The sequence below is a fragment of the Notolepis coatsorum genome (assembly GCF_963971535.1).
Source record: "Notolepis coatsorum genome assembly, chromosome: 18".
Taxonomy (NCBI): domain Eukaryota; kingdom Metazoa; phylum Chordata; class Actinopteri; order Aulopiformes; family Paralepididae; genus Notolepis; species Notolepis coatsorum.
In genome coordinates this window covers 63,659,365-63,682,745 of record NC_140182.1, presented here as the reverse complement: position 1 = coordinate 63,682,745, position 23,381 = coordinate 63,659,365, and the positions used below count along the sequence as shown (strand labels likewise).

The window sequence follows — 23,381 nt, the reverse complement described above, 5'->3', positions numbered from 1 at the left end:
AATGATAAAGTCTAGGGGTCACTTTTGAACACAATTAAACACAGTATATAATATCTGTTGTCTGTTTGTTTTGTTTTTTATTTTATGTACAAACTAAAATATAGGTCATATGAATATACCTGCATATAATCCCTCTATATGCTTACTTGTACACCTGCATATAACCCATAGTTCTGTATGATAGCATGTACAATAATGTTATACTACAACTCTGTACATACATCTAATTAGCACTACACTCAGTAGTACTTATATATTTTATACCCAGTTTAATCACCTGCAAATTGTATAATATACTATTGTACTTTACTGTTACATTTGCACTCTGGTTGGATGCTAACCCTCTTTCTGTTGTACTGTACTTGTGCTGTATAAGGACAATACATTTTAATCTAATCTAATGAAGAGAAAGAAGGAGAAACCTTGCTAGATTTATAGTTTCACTTTAACTCTCCTGTCATTTGTCTATGTCTCTGAGTAAACAGTGTCTCACTACTTCCTGTTTTCTAAATAAACGGGGAAAGTACCAAGAATCCTCTGCAGAATGGAAGCAATACATGCCCGACTACTAAATCCGTGGGAGAATTGACCTCAAGCTCCGAGGGAAGCAACGGTTGTGATTGGAGGATCAAGAAAAGGGGCTTGAGATAGGTAAATTCAGTGGTAAACATGGATCTCAATGAAAATGTAGGAAATTATTTGTTGGATGGAAGAAACCCAGCATGTCTCGCTATGCCACCAATTAAAGCAACAGTGGATAAAAGATTGCGAGGTATCTCAGTGGTGTGTGTCATGACTTTTTAAGACCTTTTTAATACCCCTTAGAGCTACATTTTATACCAATTTCACGACCATACACAAAAAAAACACACAGCGATTCTGAACTGACGGCTGCGCACACACTCTCGCCATTTCATGTATCTAATATGATTTCATCTCCCAACAGCCGGGCTGCTGCCCCCCCCCCCCCCCCCCCCCCCCAAATTGAATACCTGTGCAAATGGAATTTAAGACTTTTAAATACCTTTTAAGGCCTTAAACAGAGAATTATCAATTTAAGACTTTTTAATACCCTGCGCTGGTTATCTTTGAAAACCAGTTATCACAAAATAATCTCTCTATCTCATCTCTATATTAGGTTAGGGTGGGGCGTGATGTCTCCAGTGAGGTTAAGGCTAGGGTTAAGTTAAGTAGAGTTAGGTTTATAAGGCTTGCTATGCCATTGATTAAAGCGACAGTTGATAAAAGATCAATGAGGTATCTTAGTGGTGTGTGTCACGATGACGTCACTTTTATTTACCTATGTCAACATCGACAGGTTCCGTCCACCTCTCTTCTAGTACATTAGACACAGAACAGAGGTACGACCCTCGATGGTCCGCCGTCGCATGGTCCACCTATGAGGAATACAATGGAACACATTCCCATAATTTTTTGTTTTACTGACTAAGTCAGTGCACATACTGTAAATCACCTAACTTCAAATTAAGCCTCTGGTAGAATATTAACCACATTTATTTGTCTAAATCCATCCTAAGATATGAGGCTGGGGAATTGATTATGTTTGGCCCTCGGCCAGTTAAGAGGACGGAGTGAACCCAGGGCAGGGCGCATTCAACCGTCCTGCCATCAGGGCCAAAAAGGGTGGATTCTCGTCCTCACCTGCAGCATGTTGGTAGCCTTGCCCTGTAGCGGTTGTCCGTTCCTGTACCACTGGTAGCGCGGGGCGGGCATTCCGAAGGCGGAGCAGTGGAGAGCTAGTTTCCCCCCCTGCCGGATGGTCTGGGGTTTGGGGTTGATGGCGATGTGAGGCTCGCCCCCCCACAGTCCTCCTGGGAGACCTGAGGCTGTTGGGGAAGAGAGGAGCATTGAAACCCACGGAAAGGGACACATTGTATAGCACCTTTCATACAAGAATTACAGCTCAAAGTGCTTCACAGCAGCAAAGAAAGACTTAGGCTTAATGATGTGCACAAAATTGGCAGATCAAGAGCAATGCATAAAGTGCAGACATAAAATAAGCATGAAATAGACAGCAGCAAAATGGACAAAGTCAAAGCAAGGCATAGAACATTAAATCACACAGTTTTTCATATTAGGATCTAACATCTTAATTAATAGGCCTCTTTGTTTACGGTTTGATTATCACTGATACACATCCTTTTAACTTTAGCTTTTGTGATTTATGATCATAGGGACTCGAACCCATGATGGTCTAGTAATTCTTACCTGAAAGATACTGTTTATATCATCTAAGACGGAGTTGACCAATTTCAATTCCACCTATTAACCCTTTCACTACCACACTACAGAAGCTTAACCTTTCACTACACCTTTCACTACCACACTACAGAAGGTTAACCCTTTCACTACCACACTACAGAAGGGTTAACCATTCTGATAGTGTGGTGGTGAAAGGGTTAATTTCACCAACGTGTTGGCCTCATGTGTCCATTTAGTCCATTTACCATATGGCCTTCGTCAGAGAATAAGCTGCTGTACGTCTTGCTCATGGCTAGAAAGCATTTGCTTTGCGTTGAACTTAATGCGGGGGGGGTACGACAGTGGCTCAGGAGGTAGAGCAGTCGTTTGGTAATCGGAACGTTCCCGGTTCGATTCCCGCTCCTCCTGGCAGTGTGCCGAAGTGTCCTTGAGCAAGATATTTAACCCCCTAACTGCTCCTGATGAGCAGGTCGCGTGTATCGCTTCCGCAACGGAATTCGGTTTCCTGGTTCCTCTGATTGGCCGCGACCCCCACGTGACCCGCCCCCCTATCCACCGCTCTGCCGCTGCCGCGCGCGGCAGAGAGCGGCCGCGGACTCGCTCGCTTCCTCAATTTATACGCATGGAAGTATTGACTGAATGAATGAATGAATGAATGAAAACTTTATTTAACAGATTGCAGAATGGGTACAATACAGTACGGCTCAATACACACAATTGTTAAGGGGATGCAGACCTGAGAAAGACGTTTGTCTTGTTTACATCAGGGTCCCCCATTTTCAATTCATATAGAACGACTACGCCGTAACAAATCATTAAAAAAATATACCGTTAACTGGAATATGTTGTGCCTTTACACATATGTTGGATTATGTAATTGGTTTGTCATGACAAACAAATAAAAAAATCGCGATTTACCCACTGTGTGTTGATGTTGTAGCCACCTCCTCCGCGGCAGGAATACTAAGCTCCCCCTTAAGCTCCAGGAGAGAGGGGAGAGGCTGAAAACCTGCAGTTCTTGCCCGCCTGATGGGAGCCGAATCCCCGCATCCGATTTGTCTGATGAATACCCCCAAACATGGAGGTCCCGAATGCATGGAAGTATTGATTGCCCCGTAACAAATCATTAAAAAAAGATACCGTTAACTGGAATATGTTGTGCCTTTACACATATGTTGGATTATGTAATTGGTTTGTCATGACAAACAAATAAAATATCGCATCGTTCTATATGAATTGAAAATGGGCGACCCTGATGTAAACAAGACAAACGTCTTTCTCAGGTCTGCATCCCCTTAACAATTGTGTGTATTGAGCCGTACTGTATTGTACCCATTCTGCAATCTGTTAAATAAAGTTTTCATTCATTCATTCATTCATTCAGTCAATACTTCCATGCGTATAAATTGAGGAAGCGAGCGAGTCCGCGGCCGCTCTCTGCCGCGCGCGGCAGCGGCAGAGCGGTGGATAGGGGGGCGGGTCACGTGGGGGTCGCGGCCAATCAGAGGAACCAGGAAACCGAATTCCGTTGCGGAAGCGATACACGCAAGCAGGTCGGCACCTTGCACGGTCGCCTCCGCCATCGGTGTGAGTGACTGTGTGAATGTGAGGTATATAAAATTGTAAATGCAGCTATTACCATTTACCATAATGTTATCAGGGTATCTGAAAGTTTCAATTTAAGACCTTTTAATACGACTTAGAGCTAAGTTTAATACCAATCTCACAACCATACTAGAAAAAAAACACACATAGCAACACTGAACTGGCGGCTGCACTTGCTTGCCAATTGAAATTCTTGTACGTTCCATACAAGCTCTCGCCACACGCATGCCAGAGTTAATTATATTGTTTACACTGTTTATTTCTTCTCATATTTTTATATTCAGATATAATTCTATTGCCTATATTTGTGTCTTTCTACTATTACCCTGCCCATACCTGTACCTCCCCTCCCCCATGCTGCTATGACGCCCGGATTTCCCCAAGGGGATCAATAAAGGAATATCTTATCTTATCTTAATGGAATACATTATAACCAAAGGACTACGTCACACAAATATGCCCACATCATGCATAAAAAACAATACGTTTGTTCTAAGGGTAGAAATTCCACACTGTGTTGTGATTCCACAGATTATTTATTTTACAGAATGACAGCGGGAAGATTTCGTACCTGGTTTGACAATGTCCAGGACTTTCACTTTGACCCACTCACTGAAGACACAGTTGCAGAACTGGTCGTTCACTCGACACACGTAGAGTTGAGTTCTCTGGGCTCTGACCGGCAGGTCCGCTCGAGTGGCACCCGGCACCTTGGGGACATTCATCGATCGGTAAAAACAGAGACACCCAGCGACGACAGTTAGTTGCATTTTTCTTTTTTAAAGGAACACGCCAACATTTTGGGAAATTAGCTTATCGCCTTCTCCAGAGAGAGACAAGAAGATAGATACCAGTTTCCTCTCTGTGCATTCAGTAGAAAGCTATCTGGCTGCACGTTAGCCTAGCTTAGCACAATGAATGGAAGCGGACAGTGCCGGTTAGCCTTTGGGAGAGGTGTTAGTTGGACAATGCCTAGGCTAACCGGCCATGTCCACTTCCATTAATTGTGCTAAGCTAGGCTAACGTGCAGCCATATAGCTTTCTACTGAACACAGAGAGGAAACTGGTATCTATCCTCTTGTCTCTCTCTGTAGAAGACGATAAGCTAATTTCCCAAAATGTTGGCGTGTTCCTTTAAGAAAGAAAAAACAAAAACATCACACAACCTGGACAACCATACACACAAAAGCACCTTAGTAACTTACACACCACACAAGCACACTTATTACACGCACACACTGCTGCTAACATATACCTTGTATTGTATACATTTGTATAGATAGAATATACATTGTGTATTATATTTAGTCTATAGTTTAGTTTAGTTTATAGTTTATAGCATATTATACAGTTAGCAAAGCAGTTTGTATAGATAGAATATACGTTGTGTATTATGTTTAGTTTTATAGTGTAGTTTATAGTTTATAGCTTATTTCGTTTATATTTGTAGTAGCTTATAGTTATAGTTTGTATAGATAGAATAATACGTTGTGTACTATGTTTACAAATCTACTACATTTTTCTGAATGTATGTATATTTTAAAAACTGTGAAGAATCTTGGTGGGACTCAACAGGGACTGGTCTGCCAGTCATCGGGTGTTCAACAAAGACATACCTCCTCTTCATCAGCGGTAAACCACTGGTAGCTCAGAGCGGCCGTTCCCTCTGCCCGGACACTCAGAGTCACCCTGTGGTTCACCGGCACACAGACAGACACAGGGTGCTGCACTATGGTGATTTCTGAAATGAGAGAATAATTAAAGTTAAAACTGCTACTCTTGCACACAACTCAAAACATGTGCAGTGTTCTAGTTTTCGTATACAGTGCATTCCGTATAGGTCTGAGTGCAGTGAAACATGTTTTTGTTGTTTTGGGTAATGTACTGTCTCCAGCACATTGGATTTAACATAAGAAGGTTAACCCGTCCACTACCAGGGTTAACGCTTTCACTACCACACTACAGAAGGTTAACACTTTCACTACATAGTGCACCTTTAAATATGAAGACTTTATCTCAAATGTATATTCATTTCAACAATCACATTTGGTCCCCTAAAATGGAGGGACTGTGTATAAGATTCCTACACAGTTCACTCGATATGGATGTAAACACCGTAAAATTAAAGCTGAATGTCTGCTCTTTCATTGTTCCATTTCAAGTCCAATGCTTCACTGTACTCAGACTTGAGACGGACTGCACTGTATGCATATATCTATCTTTATCCTTGCAAATCTGTGAACATATGCCTTTTTTGCACCAACCTGCACATGTATGTCTTTGCACACAATGTGCATATAATTCTGTAACACAACTGTTACTATAACCCTGTAGATAGTATACTGTCTGTTACACTTTACCTGTAGAGATATATAGGTTACTTGACCAGCCAAGTGGTTTATATTCATATATACATATCATATATTATATTAAAATGTAGGTTAGGCTATGTAAAATACACAATATAAGTTATTGCTATGAAACTTGGATCAAAATGTTCATGTTTGGTTCAAAAGTTAGTTAGGCTATATTCTGATGGTTGGTGAAAATGTAACATCGCTACTTACCTCTGATCATAATTCGAAAGATTTGGGTGGGAGATTCAGTCATCGCTGCATTGGGCAGCATCAGATACAGTAGCTGAACAAATCTATCAACAACAGGCCATATACATATATTATCAAATGTAGAAGTATGATCCATTACTAATTAAATAAATACATAAATAAAATAAATAAATAACGGTTTCCTATACAATGAATTATGTATTTTCTGACCACTTCCTTAGCCAATTATCACCTAACAGGGAATAGTGATATTCAGATAAATTAGCAGCCTGTAAGCCTAACGTTACATTCGATGTCTATCTATTCGGCGTTTTTTTTCGTTGCAAAAAAAAAGTCGGTTCAATTACTGCTGCCTAATTTTCTATCGTGGCAGCAATGGGAAGAAAAAGAACGTGTCAAAATGACGACAAAACTAAGGTTTTAGTACATACCTGCTATACAGTTGCAGTCGAACCTCTGTCACAGAAAATATTTCTCTCAGGCAATCTTACCTACTTTATTTCAGTCAAACTGAGAGCCCATGACATGAAATGACAACCCTTTCCCGTAACAATAACGCGCACACCCACATTACCGTAACGTTTATAATATGGGAGCTTTTCCCTCGTTCATTAGAATCAGAAACACCCACTACTACTTGATGATGATAATGTGTAGTTACATCCTATGTATTGTATTATAACACTCAGTTTACAAAACGTTTATTGTAAAAAACGAAGCAAAAAAAATCCATACAGGCATATGAAGCAATGGAAGTAAACAAATATTATAGAGCGAGGCTACGTCTATTACGGTAATTGAGCAAGCGAAAGTTCTTTCTCGTCCCATATCAGGTGGGCTACTGTAGGGTAAACTGCTACAGTATGTCTACACTTTTGCCAACAGCATAGCATTAATATGCTTCTTTTGTTTTATTATTGTACAAAGTGAGAGTCGATTGGGCCAATATGAGTTGCTATATGGGTAAAGCCTATTGATTGATTGATTGATTGATTGATTGATTGATTGATTGATTGATTGATTGGATTTATTAACAGATTGCATAATGGGTACAATATAGTACGGCTCAATACACACAATTGTTAAGGGATTGCAGACCAGAGAAAGACTTTCGTCTTGTTTACATCAGGGTCCCCCATTTATAAAGGCTTTACCTCTTATAAAGCAGATTATTAAATGTATCTGTATGGTCAGCAATTTATCCCTCATATAGGCATACTGGCATAAATCAACAAGAAATTAGATTAGATTATAATCGATACGATTCAAATGTATTGTCATCATACAGCAAGTACAGTATAACGAAAATAAGTATGGCATCCAACCAGTGTTGCAAATAATGCAGTAAAGCGCAACAGCAATATGCAATGTACCGGTGTTTAAACTACAAAATATATAAGAGGCGATTAGATATTGTGTTACAACGGTTCTTTGGACTGTCAGGCTAAAATGATTAGTCATACTATGTGAAGGGGACAGCTGTTTTTGTCTAACTGGTTTGAAATGTGTAGCAATTCCACAGCTTTGCAGCCTCCCCTCAACTGAGCCGCTATGACCCTGTGTGGCAATATGGGGGGGGGGGGGGGGGGGGGGGGGGGGGGGGTTGTCCTTACCAGCTATAGAGCACAGGCCGCCCGTCACCAACAACACCATGAACAAAACACATCTGAACACATGGTCCATCACTGACCAAGTGACCATGTGTGTCCCCAAGATTGAGAGAGAGAGTCTAGACAGGACAGCAGTGAGACGTTTCGGGTATGAACGTGATCTTTTTTTATTTTATTATTATTAATTAATTATAGCAATACGTTTTAATTCGAAATCTACATTTTTGGTTTATTTTCGCCTTTTGCTTTTAGGCGTCTTAGTTTTGCTAGAGGACTAGTTTTGGAAAATGTGATGTGCACTTGCACCTATTTGTAGGTCTGCTATAAATAGGGGCCTGTTGGCAGCACATGCATGTCTATGATTGACAATTGCAGGGACTTGCCTCTGGGACTCAGTTCTCCAAAGGTGCACAGGAAAACATCTCAATGGTAAGTTCAGTCCCATTTGTTTTATTTTTAACGTGTATTTGAATTCTACATTAACGTCTTAATAATAAACGGAACATCTCAGAGTTGTGTTTGACGACTAACAAACAGCCCCCTTAACAGCCCGATAGCCGATCCTATTTATAACTTGCTCTCCAATGCAAGTAGCCAAGTACTGTACTTTTGCCTGGTCAAACCGTGGCTCTGACCAGCTTGTTTGAATGCTGTGATTGTTAACTCCTGATAAAGTGGATTTATTTTTTCAACAACTTAAAATGAAATGTTTTTCTTAATTGTTTTCTCTTTTCCCCCCCTCCTCAGTGGCTTTTACACCAGTAACACATTTCAACCGTAAACTGGGGCACTGAGCTCTGACACCAGCTGTTCTTTTTTTCAACCGAGGACCGGTAGATTCTCTGTCAACATTTATTTCCTTTTGGAAGTTACTGTTTTGTGCTCCATTGGACAATGACTTCCAGAAGGCCAATGGCTCGGTCCTTCTCTGGCAATGGGAGGACAAGCAGCTTCAACGACGAGGAGAGCAGCCCTTCCATTGGCCGCTCAGAGACCCGCAATACTTACCTATCCAATGTCAGGCCTGAGAACCGGTAGGCTACACAGCTTTCTCTTTGTTCAAGTCAAGTTTCATGTTTTGTTTTATTTGTCACACATAATGTACATGTACATTTTTACAGTTAAATGATTGGTGCTGTATGAGCCCCCTGAGATTGTGATTGTGACATATGTATGTGTGTCATAAATGTCATCATGAATTGAAAATGGGGGACCCTGATGTAAACAAGACGAAGGTCTTTCTCTGGTCTGCATCCCCTTAACAATTGTATGTATTGAGCCGTACTGTATTGTGCCCATTCTGCAATCTATTAATACAATTTTCAATCAATCAATCAATCAATCAATACAGTAAAAAGTAAGAAGAATAAGGCCAAACACTACAAAATACAATTGTTCCATGTGTACAGTAGCCCACGGTACTTCACCTCTTGTTAAATAGAGTGTAGATAATTCAATGGTGTTTGTGCGGTACAGTATAGGGCCAGCAGGTCAGATTCTTGGTTTGTAAGGTCGAGGAATATCACTCAGCTGTTTAATCCTAAACCATGAAATATTGACATGCTCACAGATGGTAAACACATGTACAAATACACTTACACTCAGACGCACACGCACAATCACAAACTGTGAATTAAGTTTTTAACAGTAACTAGATTTGAAAGACATGCTCTAAATCATTCATGTGGACAGAGAGGCCTGTTGTCAATCAAAACCATATAATATCTGTTAACATATTGTTAACTAGGCTATCATAACAATAATGGAGATATGTCCAACGCATACATTTTGTCTGGCTCTGTTACAAATGTGGAGGCTATCATAAGAACTAAAATAAGTTTTTTTTTTATTATTAAAATAGAATCTATTAATCTTTCTGTAAGAGAACCTATTATATTTTTGGAGACAGGTGGATGTTGGAACCTGCGGGCTGCCCACCGCACCTCTGCCAGTGCCTGAGTACATGAACATGTCGACCTCACAAGGAAAGCTGGGTTCTAGGCCTAAATTGCAAATGCTGACGTGACTGACTAGTTCCTTCATCTGCCTCCTCTTTGAATAGCTATTCAAGGTATTCTCACTACAAGCCAGCGAGGTAAACTTCACTTTTGTACGTTCTTCCCGACTAACATCTTAATAACCCATCCCGGTTTCACCCGAGAATGAAACAAGCAAAACACGTTTTAACAATAACGTAAGTGATGTTGTTCACAGTATCCTGATTTTCTTCTTCTTTTTTTATTTTTTTTTACTGATGTTGGTGATGCTGTTACTGATGAATATTGACAATAATATTCAACTTCTCTCTCTCTCTTCTCTCACACTTTCCAATCAGGAGAACATAATTAAATCTTTTTCCCCACTATTATTAATTCTCATTAACATCCTTTTCCCCTTTCCACTAATTTAGGCTTTCAGATGGAGAACCATGCAAGTCCATTTACAATTGGTTTGAGCAGCCATGCACTTTACAGTCATATGATCAACGTAAAGGGGCACTTCACCAAAAAAACAACATAGATCTATTATGCACATAATCTCACACATATCCCAAGGCTCAAAACTGTTTTGCGCACATTTATTTTGTTTGGCAGTTATTGAGGTTATTGAGAGTTAATGCGTTTGCATATCTCCTCCAGTGATGTCATCAGAGGACATTGAGTTGTGTTAATTACAGCTCAATTAAATGATGTAGATTAAAAAATAGCAATGCCCATTGCAGTCCTCTTATTTTCTCATCTACATTGAGCTGTAATTACAAGGATTCACTGTCTTCTAATGACATCACTGGAGGAGATATTGAAACTCATTAGCTCGCAATAACCCAATGTGTGCAAAACGGTTTAGAGTGCCCCTTTAAATCATTTGGAGTGTGAACTTTAGACGTGACTTGTGAATGCAGAAAACCCCCACTTTGGAGATAAGATAAGATATTCCTTTATTGATCCCCTTGGGGAAATTCAGGAATTGTGATATTCAGGAATGATATTCACACCTGCGGTCTTTACGAGATTTGAAAGCATTGCTCATCTCAAAATGTAAAATGGACACACACGGTTCTTCATATAAAGGGTTCAATTACAGTTGAATGAGATCATTCTAAAATGGATAATGAAGGTTATCTTAGTTATAACCCTAGTTATATGATTACTGGCAAAGCGCCTTGCTCGCCTATTGGACTATACTCGCGTGCCTATTGCACTCGCTGAAAAAAACAATCATACACCTTACATCTACCATAGCCACGCCTGCCTCCAGCCGCATATATGCCGGATGCAGTGGCCATGCTCGCCCATCCGAGTCTGAATTTCACGTGAAAACAGCCAAGGGTCCTCAGGGCCGAAAAGCAAGACGCTTTGCCAGTAATCATATAACTAGGTTTCATAGGATAACCTTCGTTATATTTCATACTGGCTCCGCGTCTTGCTCGCCTATTGGACTAATGGGCACCGGTCGAGAGAGTGAACAGTTTTAAGTACCTCGGAGTCCACATATCCGAGGACTTGACATGGACCACACACATTGACACTGTAGTGAAGAAGGCACGGCAACGCCTCTACTTCCTTAGGCGCCTAAGGAAGTTCAAAGTGAGTCAGAAGATCCTCAAGAACTTCTATTTGTGCACAATAGATTGCATCCTGACTGGTGACATCACCTCCTGGTTTGGGAATAGCACCGCACAAGACCGTAGCAGACTACAGAGAGTGGCCCTTTCAGCCGAACGCACAATTGGAGGTGGGCTTCTCACTCTCGAGGACATTTACAACAAGCGTTGCAGGGCCACGGCTAAGAGAATAATCAAAGACTCTAGTCACCCAAACAAGTCTCTTTGAACAGCTGCGGTCAGGCAAGCGATACCGGGGTCTCATGGCCAGTACAGAGAGACTCAGAAGGAGCTTCTATCCCCAGGCCATCAGGATGCTCAATGACAATGACACTATGTAACAAACCATCAAATACACTCACAGCACACACATCCACACGTACACACTCACTTTAAATAAACATAAATAAACCCACTTTACTCACTTTAGACACTTTAACACACTTTATATTTATTAGTAAAGAGATTTGCACTACAATTCATACCTCATTGCACCTTACCCTAAGTTTGTACCTCATCCCATTTCTGCATTGTACCTCACTGTTACTATTTTTACTCTGTATTGTATATTGTATATATGTATATTGACTGAACACTTTATTTTATGTACTTTTGACTTTTTCTATTTTATACTTTTTATCTATTTTTATCTAGCACACTCTCAGGAGCTCATTCAGAAAAAAGCATTTCATGATAAAGTATTCTGTATTTCACTATGACAATTAATAAACAAACTTGAACTTAAACTAATGGGCGGAGCAAGGCACGTAGCCCTGATACATGTACCCCCTGAGGTCCCTTACGACCATCAAAGCGGAGAGGGTCATATCCCCACACTCGTCCTAACGAGGAGCAGGAAGATAGGACTCCGATACTATGCATAATAGGGCACAGCTTCCCTAGAACGCACGTGAGTAGACCGTGCGTAATCAACCAACGATCCACATCACCACACATCCCTGCTAGCCCGCTTAGGGGCGGGATGCAGAAGAGGTCCCAGCACTAAGGACTGCATGAGAGACAGAGCTCTCAGTCATGTCCATGAGATAGAACCTGACGAAAGGTTCGGGGAGGACCATGAAGCCGTAGCGCAAATGTCTGAGACCCTCTAAGCAGGGCAGCAGAGGCTGCCACCCAAACGGGTGGAATGTGCCCTGATGCCCGCGGGGGAAACCTGTCCAGCCAAGGTGTAACAGAGGGCGACTGCCCTAGTACGACTAGTGTGACAGGCGTTTCTGACAGCGCCTCACCTCCATCAGGGCCACCATGACATTCTAACGAACAGTTGACTGGCAGCCCCGAGGTCCTATGTGCGTCATATCACCAGCGCACGGCATAGGAAAAATAGGTGGAGGCTGTCTTCCACCTCACTTGCGTGAGGGGGAGGGTGGAACGGCCCTAGCACCATAGCCCCGGAGCGATAAGAGGGACATTTTTGGCACAAAGGCTGGTCCACAGTAATATCCCCTGTATATAAACAGGTACTCTGGTTGACCCGAACGAGCGTATAACTCACCTGCTCGTCTAGCGGAGGTAATGGCCAGGAGACATGCAGTCTTTGAAAGACAGCTGCTCCAATAGCTTACGCTCGAGAGGTTTAAGAGACACCCAATAGCCTAACCAGGGCTAATTGGAGGTCCCGGTTAGGGGACAAATCACATTTTAAGTTTTAACAGGCTTGACCAGAGTAATATCCCCTGTATATAAACAGGTTCTCTGGTCAACCCGAGCGAGCGTATAACCCACCTGCTCGTCTAGCGGAGGTAATGGCCAGGAGACATGCAGTCTTTGAAAGACAGCTGCTCCAATAGCTTACGCTCGAGAGGTTTAAAGGGGACATGCATTGCTATTCCTTTCACTATTTGGGCAACTTTACACAATTCCTGTGAGTCTATGGAACACATCTGTAAAGTTTTTTATTTTTTTTATTCATTGTTTTGTATTTCTAATCAAGTACTCTAAAGCAGCATTTTTCCACTTTTCAAGATTTCAAGCTGTTTTGGGCTGGGCTCCGCCCATAAGCGCTTTGAGTGACAGTCACCCACAGACAGAGAGAGATATAGAGAGATTGAGGGGGATACTAATTAATTTCGCCACGTGGGGGCATAATCCCACGGGACAATGCATTGGTAACTTGTTTCAAATGACCATATATACCCCTGTGAATATTATTGCACGGATCGTGGGAGCGTGCGCAATGATATTTTGACAGTGATATGCGAGTGGAGAAGCTCCATCCCCGTGCGCATGTGACGGATCATACTGGTCTGCGTTGTGTTTGATGTTAAATGAGAATGTCCCGAGGGGGAGTCGAACAGGGGGCTCCCGCGTCCGCGGGCGACGACACAGGCCGCTGCACTAAGAAGTGAATTCACTCCTAACTACCGTACCTATGCGTCTGTTAACCCTGTTATGGGGAAGTGAGTTTAATTTACCAGCCCGCACTGCCACAGTCACTCGTCAACACACCTGTTTCCGTGACTGTGGACATACCCACGGGCTTCCCCGTTACACGCACACACATTTACACACACACTTCCGCGCGTGGTCGGGAGGTTGTGTGTAAATGCTTATGTCCCTCTCTCTCTCTCTATCTCTATCTCTCTCCCTCTCCCTCTCTCTCCCTCTCCCTCTCTCTCCCTCTCTCTCTCGCTCGTTCTCTGCTGTCTCTGTCGGCACCCGCGCACGTCAACCCGTTTGAGGAAGTAATTCCACTCGCTCTGTTTTTTTTTTTATCCACTTTTTCTCCTTATTTTCAATTTTTCTCCCATCCCAATTTCGTGTATCCAATTCTCCCCTACCCTGTCTTGAACGTTGCTCAACTATGCCCCCCACTGGTCGGTTGTAGAGAGGATAGAAGCCTTGCATCACGTGTTCCCTCCGGCACACGAGGAGGCAGCCTGTCACATCTTTTCGCCTGTCAGCGCAGATTCTCATTGGCGAGGTGTAACGCATGGGAGGCTCACACTACCCTCGCCACTTCCTGTCTCTGCTGTGCAGGCGTCTCCCAACCAACCTGTAGGGGTCGCTGTCCACAACGTCCAATCCCTACCCATCGACTTCCACCCACTGACTCTGCCAAATGAGCCAGTACGACGGCCGGCCCAAGCCGAAGGCAATGCTGAGACTGGGATTCGATACCACTCGCTCTGTTTTGATTTGCGAATTGTTGATTGTGGGCGGTGACAACAACCAGTGCCTTACTCACGTCAGCAAAACAGTCAAATCAGAATGGCTTAGTTGAGTGAGGGAGGATCTTGTGAACTCGAGACTAGACTGATTAGCCAAAATGAGAATTAGAGACACAGACCCCATTGATACAAACCCCCATTGCTAGAAAACAATGATAAACACTGGAAAAGGCCATTTATAAGACACAGGACCTTTAAAAGACACCCAATAGCCTAACCAGGGCTAATTGGAGGTCCCGGTTAGGGGACAAATCACGTTTGAACAGACTTGAGATGCTGTGCGCCCAGCAAAAAAAACGGCAGAATAGAGGTTGCGCCCTCGAAGCTTATGACATGGGGACATAGGAACAGCAAGATTGACTGTTTCCCTATGGAAGGATAGAACCGAGTCTAGAGGACATGACCTCAGGTCCAAATCCTCAGCCCGCCACCACTCTTCACAGCCTGCTTGAACCGCGGCCGTGGGTGGAGCGTGCGCACCCCGCTAATGGTATCAGCATCAATACCTATTTGTTCCATATTCAACCTATCAGCGACCAGTCCACTTACCACATGCAGGAGAGAGGGCTCCTGAGACCATGGGCATAGACCCTGGTGGAGCCCTTAGGCATTGGATTGGAACGGGGAACCAATGGGCCTGTCCGGTCTGGCGCCACCCGGATAAATCCTGTGTCCCCAACGTAACCGCCCGCTTTAAAACTGGTGTACCAGGCCCCCCGCCTGACCGTAAACCACAGGGGGCGCTAGAGGGACTGATTGCTCGAAAGCAGCTCCATGGCGAAATCAGCTCCGCAATGGCCCCCTGTATGCCCCGTTATTTCCTCGTTGGAGTCTCTGGGCTACGTCTGACGAGCCAAGCCACATAGAGCCTCCCGGGAATGCAGAGGGCCTTCAGGCTGACAGATTCCTTAGCAAGAGCAGAGAACGACTGTCGCCTGGTGGACACTAGGCTAGACTGATCCGGTCCGGTGCGGCCAGGATGAGTCCTGTGTCCCCATCGTAGCCGCCCCGGCTTGTAGCGTTCTTTGTAGTGTAGCTATTTTTAGACCCAAGTAGTGATGTAGCGTGAACAAACGCTATACGCTACTGCCCGGAGAAACTGGACTGCTAAATAAAGATTAAAGATCTAGCGTTGATGCAATTCAATGCTATCAACATTAGCTAAATAGCTAACCAACTAAATACAATGACAGTACCCAACTAACGTTAATGCCATTCAGAATGTATAACATAGCTACAACACACATTAACGTTAATACAATTACATGCATCATTGTTTACAATGAACAGGTGGGGCTAGTCAAAGGACTGGACACAGGGACAAGTTAAACATCAATTAATTTAATACAACAGGTAGTTTCGAGTTGCCCTGTCGTGCCTACGCACCACAGGACTATTCTATTATATACGGCTTTGACCCTTCCTCCTCATCGTCGATTGCCTGTAGTAGCTGCATCCAACATTAGTAGCTAACGTTAAAACTAACCTAAAGTTAGTTGTTCACCAACAATCTCAACATTAGCTCAAAAACACAGAACCGGACAACACAAGTTGTCCGCTCATAGGTTCCGCTAGGATAACAACAATACTTTCGGTCGGGGGGTTTAAAAATAAAAGAGCAAAGTCTAAAACACCGGAAAAGATGTTTATTTTGTACAGCGTTTTCCTCCACGAGTAATCCAAGAGTACTCGAGTACATCATGTGATCAATCGATCTTGATTTTCTTTGTAAAATGCCCATCCCTAATTTATCCTGTGCTGAAAAGTCTCCATTCCAATAGAGATAGTATATTCGCTGCTGGCGGGACAAAACCTCATAACTCCATTTTTACATATATTTTTTTTATATAAATCAACTCCGTAGATCATCCTCCATATGTGTGTGTGTGTGTGTGTGGGTTTTACAAAGTTTAAACAATGGGAAAGCATTAAACCGATCATCTGTCTAAACCTCCTAACTCTATTCACCCTCAAATCTGTGTTCGTTTTTTTCATCTGCTGAAAAGTTGGGTTTTTGGAGTTATGAGGTTTTGTCCCGCCAGCAGCGATTTGGTGTTTATTTGATTATTGTTTCACTGCCTTTTATTTATTACGTTTCCACAGTTTTTTCCTCATACTTTATTAACATTTTGTACATGGTACCGCAAGGTACATTAATAGTACAAGTACATGTTAAAAGGATGACACAAAAAGCCAGACAGAGGGCTTGTTTCCAGTTTCAGTTCGTTTTATAATAAACAATCAAACTGAGCATTTTTTGCCTGCCTATTTGTTTGGTGGAAACTTGATCATGAAGTTGATAAGAAAAAAGAATAAAAAAAAAGTAGTGCCGATGTAGCTAGCTATTTTTGCCATGTTGCTTGTAGTGTAGCTTGCTACATTTCTCTGGGGATAGCTTCCGTTGTAGTTGAGCTATATTTAATCAAGAGTAACTGGTAGTGTAGCTTACTACATTTTCCAAGTAGCTTGCCCCTCACTGGGACCTTGACATAGGTTTTCCTTACAGAACCTGGGAAAACACCCATCGTTGTATCCGCCTCTTGAGAGGGGACAACGTTTGTTTACCCCAAAGAGCTAGGTCTACTTTTGTTTAACAGCATATGCTGGAGACCCTAGCTAAGCAGCTCGAAAACCCACAGTTTAACGAATTAACTTAAAACTGGGACCCTGTGACTGTGACGGTATTACTACCATCCAAATTACGAGTGCCCCAAACGCCACTGCCACTTGTTAGGGCCTTAGTCCCAACTAGGGGAGTGCACACGTAGTTACCCCGGATGGCTAAGCCGGGGTTGGGCAGGTCCCACACATGCCACAACTCAAGTTGAAGGGTACGGGGAACCCCCCTGCGACAAGCAAGATATGGTAATATCCACTCTGACGCTGAACATGACGTCAGGTCATCCTGACGGGGTGGGACCCACACGTAAAGGGCATAATAATAATAATAATAATAATAATAATAATAATAATAATAATAATAATAATAATAATAATAATAATAATAATAATAATAATAATAATAATAATAATAATAATAATAATAATAATAATAATAATAATAATAATAATAATAAGAATAATAATAATAATAATAATAATAATAATAATAATAACTTAATTTTATATAGCGCCTTTCAAGAGACCCAAGGTCGCTTTACATAGGGGGGGGGGGGGAATAACAAAGTAACAGACAGTGGACAGACACAACATATACATATAAAGTGAGAGATTAGGGGTTAAAGGCCGAGTTGAAGAGGTGGGTTTTGAGCAGTTTTTGAATGAGTCCAGAGTTGGGGCGGTGCGGAGTTCTGCGGGGAGGGAGTTCCAGAGGGTGGGAGCTGCCACACTGAAAGCTCTGTCCCCGAAGGTCCGCAGTCTGGTTCGAGGGAAGGAGAGCTGACCAGTGTCTGTGGATCGTAGGGACCGTGACTGAGTGTAGGGGTGGAGGAGGTCAGTGAGGTACTGAGGTGCCAGAGCGTGAAGGGATTTGTAGGTGAGCAGGAGGGTTTTGTAGGTGATGCAGGATTTGATGGGGAGCCAGTGGAGGTGGATGAGGGTGGGGGCAGTGGTGCAGTGCTGGGCAACCGCGGTCAAACGGCGTTTGGGCTTCGAAGTGCGCACATCCTATTATTATGCAAAGTCTAGGTGATAAGTGCCTAGACTTTGCATAATAATAGGATACCGTTTGGCCTCCGCCCATATTACGACTGCACCTCTGGGTGGGGGTGATGTGCTGCCAGGGTTTGGTGCGGGTTAGAACCCTGGCAGCTGAATTTTGAACATACTGGAGCCTACCAGGGTTTTGCTTGGGACCCCGGACAGGACCCCGTTGCAGTAGTCCAGGCGGGAGGTTACAAAGGCATGGATGAGGGTCTCAGCTGTGTAGTCGGAAAGTGATGGTCGGTGTCTGGATATGTTTCTGAGGTGGAAGAAGGCGGATTTGGTGACAGAACTGACATGGGCTTGGTAGGAAAGGGTGGAGTCCAGGATAACGCCCAGGTTGGATGCGGCCGCCACTGCCATCAGCCTGGGGAAGATGAAACGAAGCTTGGATTGCTGTCTCTCCTCCTCCAGGGACACATCTCGCGGGGTCGGGGTTGTTAGGCCCAACACGCCGGGCGAGGAATCGGAGACGGGGTCCCCCATCTCCACAGATGGTGACACACCTAAAAAGACACACAGGTCTCTCAGCACACCTGGGGAGGCTTCGCTTGTCATCATATCCAACGCCAGGTTTTGTCTTGATATAAGAAAAAAAACCTTTTCGAGGTTTTTCCCCCTTCAGACAGCCTCATGTAACCATGCACATTTTGTCTTTGGGCACACACCTGGGGTCTGTCGGGCACACTCTCAGTTAAGCATAAGAATAACATCTTATCATCTTATTTTAACAAATGGGTAATGCCATTCAACCGAACAGAACTTATATTGCCAAATATTATTTAATATTTAATCAAAAATGAAACATTACCCACGTGTTGCCCTGATTGCCCCAGTGTGTCGAGTGGAGCGGTGCTCTTTGCTGCTGGTCAAGCTCTTTTTCCTTGTGTGAGGCGGTAAAAGCCATAATACTGGGCAAGACAAGCAGTAACATTGACTGCTGTCTGCGCTCCTCCACGTATACATCCCGCGGGGCTGGGGTAATTAGCCCCAGCGTGCCAAACGGGGAATAGAATTCGGGGTCCCCAGTCTGGCTAGGCGGGGACACCCCAGGGGAGACACACAGGTCCTCCCCCTGGCCCGAAAAAGGCTCTCTCTGTGGGGCCGGGGTAATTAGCCCCAGCACGCCAAACGGAGGCTTCAACTTTACAGGCTGCCCGCTGCTTACCTTGAGCTCGAGCCTTCCACCGACCGCCGCTCGCTGTCCCCCTTCAGCAATCTTCTGGAGAGGAATCGCCGGTCTGAAGAAACTCTGTGACGAGCAGCGGACACCAAGCGCTTCTCTTTCCGAATGCGCTGGGAGAGTCCTGAAAAGGACTTCGATGGAGTATCCTTCTCTTTCTTCTTTCCTTTCATCTCTAACTAACAACTAAATCGAGTCTTCACTGCTGTGGGAGCGTATGAGCAGCCGGTTCGCGTGAAAACGCGAGGAAGGGCGAGCATGGCCACTGCATCCGGCATATATGTGACCGGAGGCAGGCGTGGCTATGGTAGATGTAAGGTGTATGATTGTTTTTTTCAGCAAGTACAATAGGCACGCGATTATAGTCCAATAGGTAGAATAGGCGAGCAAGACGCGGAGCCAGTATGAAATATAACCATGATAAATCGGATGTGAAAAGAAGCTGTTCCTCAAATGACACTGAATCTGAAACATTATCCTTTCCCAATAACAATGCTTGATGAAACCTGTTTAAAGCAGCGATGTCTTCCCCTCCAGGAGCACATTATGCAGCGTTATGGCCCAGCTGACCGAGGACATACAGCCCTCCTTCGATACCACCCTGAAATCAAAGGCCGTGTCGGAGACCTGCAACGTCAAGTTCAGCTGCGTGGTGTCAGGTGGGCATCGTAGTACAACAACGGACGAGTGTGTTCGTCACCTGCATGTCTCTGCTTGTCTCACACGTGACGGAATGCTTTCACAGAGTCTTGTGGTGAGAGGCGGCTGGATTAGACAGGATGTGGGTTTCTATATAAGGACAGGGAGGAAGGAGCCTGTTATTCCGTGTCAGTTTGGAAGGTGGGCGATCACTGAGAGAAACTGATAACATTGGTCATCTTGAAATGTTTGATTGGGAATAACGCACTATGTTTTCTGTGTTTTCCTCACAAAGTGGTATTTCATCATTTAAGTTAAATTCGACTCGATTTACTTCAGTCTGATTAAATTAAATTACATTTGATGATTAACTGCCATGTCAACAACATTGATGTGAATTTCCTTCGGTGCAACCGTGCTCAAGATGGAAGAAATACAGTGAAACAAACAACCTCACACTCGCCAAACACAGTCATACCAGTGGTATACAATACATTCCTGCTGTATGCAGTCTCACACACACACACACACACACACACACACACACACACACACACACACACACACACACACACACACACACACACACACACACACACACACACACACACACACACACACACACACACACACACACACACACACACATTGTGAATTGTGTTACACACTGTAAGCTGTGTCTGGTTAATGAGACCACTGGTATGATGAGAAAGTTGTATGGCATCAGCAATTTCATAACGATGACAAATAACATTATTTAAACAGCAGACTTCCTGTCTCACACACCGCAAACATGACGCAACACCCTGAAACATCTTTGTTCCAAAACCTTTTAAAAGACAAGCTCCAATATACAATAATCAACTGTTTGAGATAACTAAGAATACTTAACTGTACACACTATATGCACACACATTTTTTCATACACACCTAATTTAATACCTAACTAAATTGATGAATGAATGAGGGGAATGTATGTAGTGTTCATCATTTTGCTGTTTATAATGTGTTTCATCTGTCTTTATAGGTTACCCAACTCCAGAACTCAAGTGGTATAAAGACGATATGGAGATGGACCGCTACTGTGGACTCCCAAAATATGAAATCCGACGCAATGAAAAGACGCACACCCTTCATCTTTACAAGTATGTGCGGCAATAGTACTACAGTACTAGCTCATTTCCCAGACAAGAATAGGCCACCGTGTTGGTGAATTAAAGCGAACAATATGATTTAATTTAGCTAATCATGTTGACCTACTGTACATCACAGTAGAGGTGGTAGATGGGGGCAACAGTGGTCTGGAGGTAGAGCAGTCGTCTGGTAATCCGGATGTTCGATTCCTGCCCCTCCCGGGCAGCGTGACGAAGTGTCATTGAGCAAGACACTTAACCCCTAATTGCTCCCGATGAGCAGGTTGGCACCTTGCATGGTTGCCTCCACCATCGGTGTGTGAATGGGTAAAATGTGAGGAACAAATTGTAAAGCACTTTGGATAAAAGCTGTTGATATAAATTTACCATTTAGATGGATCTGAGATTAATGCGTGTGTGATTCTTACTCTTCCCAGCTGCACCTTGGATGACGCAGCCATCTACCAGGTCTCGGCAAGCAACAGCAAGGGCATTGTGTCCTGCTCGGGGGTCCTGGAGGTGGGCACCATGAGCGAGTTCATGATCCACCAGCGGTTCTTCGCCAAGCTGAAGCAGAAGGCGGAGAACAAGAAGAGAGAGCTGGAGGAGAGCAAGAGGAAGGGCAGAGAGCCGGCCAGAGGAAGCCCTGAGCGCTCCCTGAGGATGAGGCCCGTCCCGCCACAAGAGGAGATGCTGGCGGTCCAGGAGCCCGAGGCTGTTGAGCAGCCAGGGGCCGCCGTCGCCGCTGTCGTGGAACCCAACGCTGAAGAAAGCCAAGCCAACTCTGTGACGCCCGCAGACAACGAGGCGGAGAAGATGGACATTGCTCCTAAGGAGTCTCCGTCCACCGAGACCTCGGCCAAGAAGGTCAGGATCTTCAACGGCTTGGATGCCGGGGTTAGCAGCAGCGGCAGCAGCCGACGCAGCAGCAACAGCGGCAGGAGCAACGCAATGGGAAACGGGGGTGAAAACTCTTATGATGGCGGATTCGGTTTGGCTCAGTTTCTCGCGGAGGCCCTCCAGACAGCTGAGGAGAAACAGCCCTCTGGGACTCTGCAGGAAGAGAAACAGCACTCAGGGATTCTGCAGGAAGAGAAACAGTACTCTGGGACTCTGCAGGAAGAGAAACAGCGTTCAGGGACTCTGCAGGAAGAGAAACAGCACTCAGGGAGTGCAGGGATTCTGCAGGAAAAGAACCCCGCAGAGAGGTACGCGTCTATCGCCGACGCCGGTAAGGAGAGAGAACGAGAGCCGGAAAGGGAGGAAAAAGAGAAAGACTGGGCACTCGCGGGGAGGCGCGAGAAAGAGAAAGTCAGAGAGAGAGAATTGAGTATGGAGAAAGATAAACAAAGGCAGGCGGCGGCATCGTCGAACAAGACCCACGCCTCAGATAAGGATCACGACCACCATAACATGTCCATCTCCTCGGTGCTCCACTCGGTCAAAGACTTCTTCTTCGGGAAACACAAGAAGGACTCGCACGACCACAGGAGGCACGGGGAGAGAGAGGCAGATCACCCCGATGACGCGGTCTCGGCGGGACCCTCACCGCCGCCGTCCCGCCATCACGCGCTGCGTGAGCCGGAAGAGGTGTCCGAGCATCTTGCGGGAGAGGTCACGCCCATGGATGTGGGCAGACCACAGCGGGCCATGGCGGTCGCAGACGGACCGCCAGTGACACCGGAGCGCTTGAAAACGCGAGGAAACAAGCGCAGAGTTAACGTTTTGCACACAGAAGGCCTCCCTCCGACTCACAAGCCGCCATCCGAGAGGGCTGCTGAGTCCACAGAGCAGGGGGAAGAGGAGGCCATGGAGGTCATGGAGGTCATGGAGGTCAGAAGTGGCGCCAAGGAGGCAGCATCCATGCCTGGGCCTCCGGCACTCAGCGAGGTGAGTGGTTCCTGGTTGTTCAGACAGGGACTATCGGCCACACAGTGATGAGGGTTATTTATATATTGTACAT

At 44.4% G+C, this 23,381-nt stretch overlaps 2 protein-coding genes across 2 annotated transcripts in view; one reads left to right on the top strand and one right to left on the bottom strand.

Annotated features, from left to right (window-relative positions):
* The window catches only part of malt3 (MALT paracaspase 3), a 66,466-nt gene extending 59,560 nt beyond the window's left edge, over positions 1 to 6,906 (bottom strand). Inside the window, exons 1-6 of the mRNA XM_084335628.1 lie at positions 6,827 to 6,906; positions 6,396 to 6,478; positions 5,445 to 5,569; positions 4,400 to 4,538; positions 1,663 to 1,847; positions 1,301 to 1,397 (exon numbers count right to left, since the gene is read on the bottom strand). Of these exons, the coding sequence (XP_084191754.1) occupies positions 1,301 to 1,397; positions 1,663 to 1,847; positions 4,400 to 4,538; positions 5,445 to 5,569; positions 6,396 to 6,456 (607 nt within the window). The 5' untranslated portion in view covers positions 6,457 to 6,478; positions 6,827 to 6,906. The remainder of the gene's footprint in view (positions 1 to 1,300; positions 1,398 to 1,662; positions 1,848 to 4,399; positions 4,539 to 5,444; positions 5,570 to 6,395; positions 6,479 to 6,826) is intronic.
* Positions 6,907 to 8,899: 1,993 nt separating this feature from the next.
* The window catches only part of alpk3a (alpha-kinase 3a), a gene marked incomplete at both ends in the record, with an annotated part of 40,803 nt that continues 26,321 nt past the window's right edge, over positions 8,900 to 23,381 (top strand). Inside the window, 5 exons of the mRNA XM_084335222.1 lie at positions 8,900 to 9,039; positions 10,068 to 10,100; positions 20,184 to 20,305; positions 21,313 to 21,430; positions 21,856 to 23,308. Coding sequence (XP_084191348.1) covers positions 8,900 to 9,039; positions 10,068 to 10,100; positions 20,184 to 20,305; positions 21,313 to 21,430; positions 21,856 to 23,308 — 1,866 coding nt within the window. The remainder of the gene's footprint in view (positions 9,040 to 10,067; positions 10,101 to 20,183; positions 20,306 to 21,312; positions 21,431 to 21,855; positions 23,309 to 23,381) is intronic.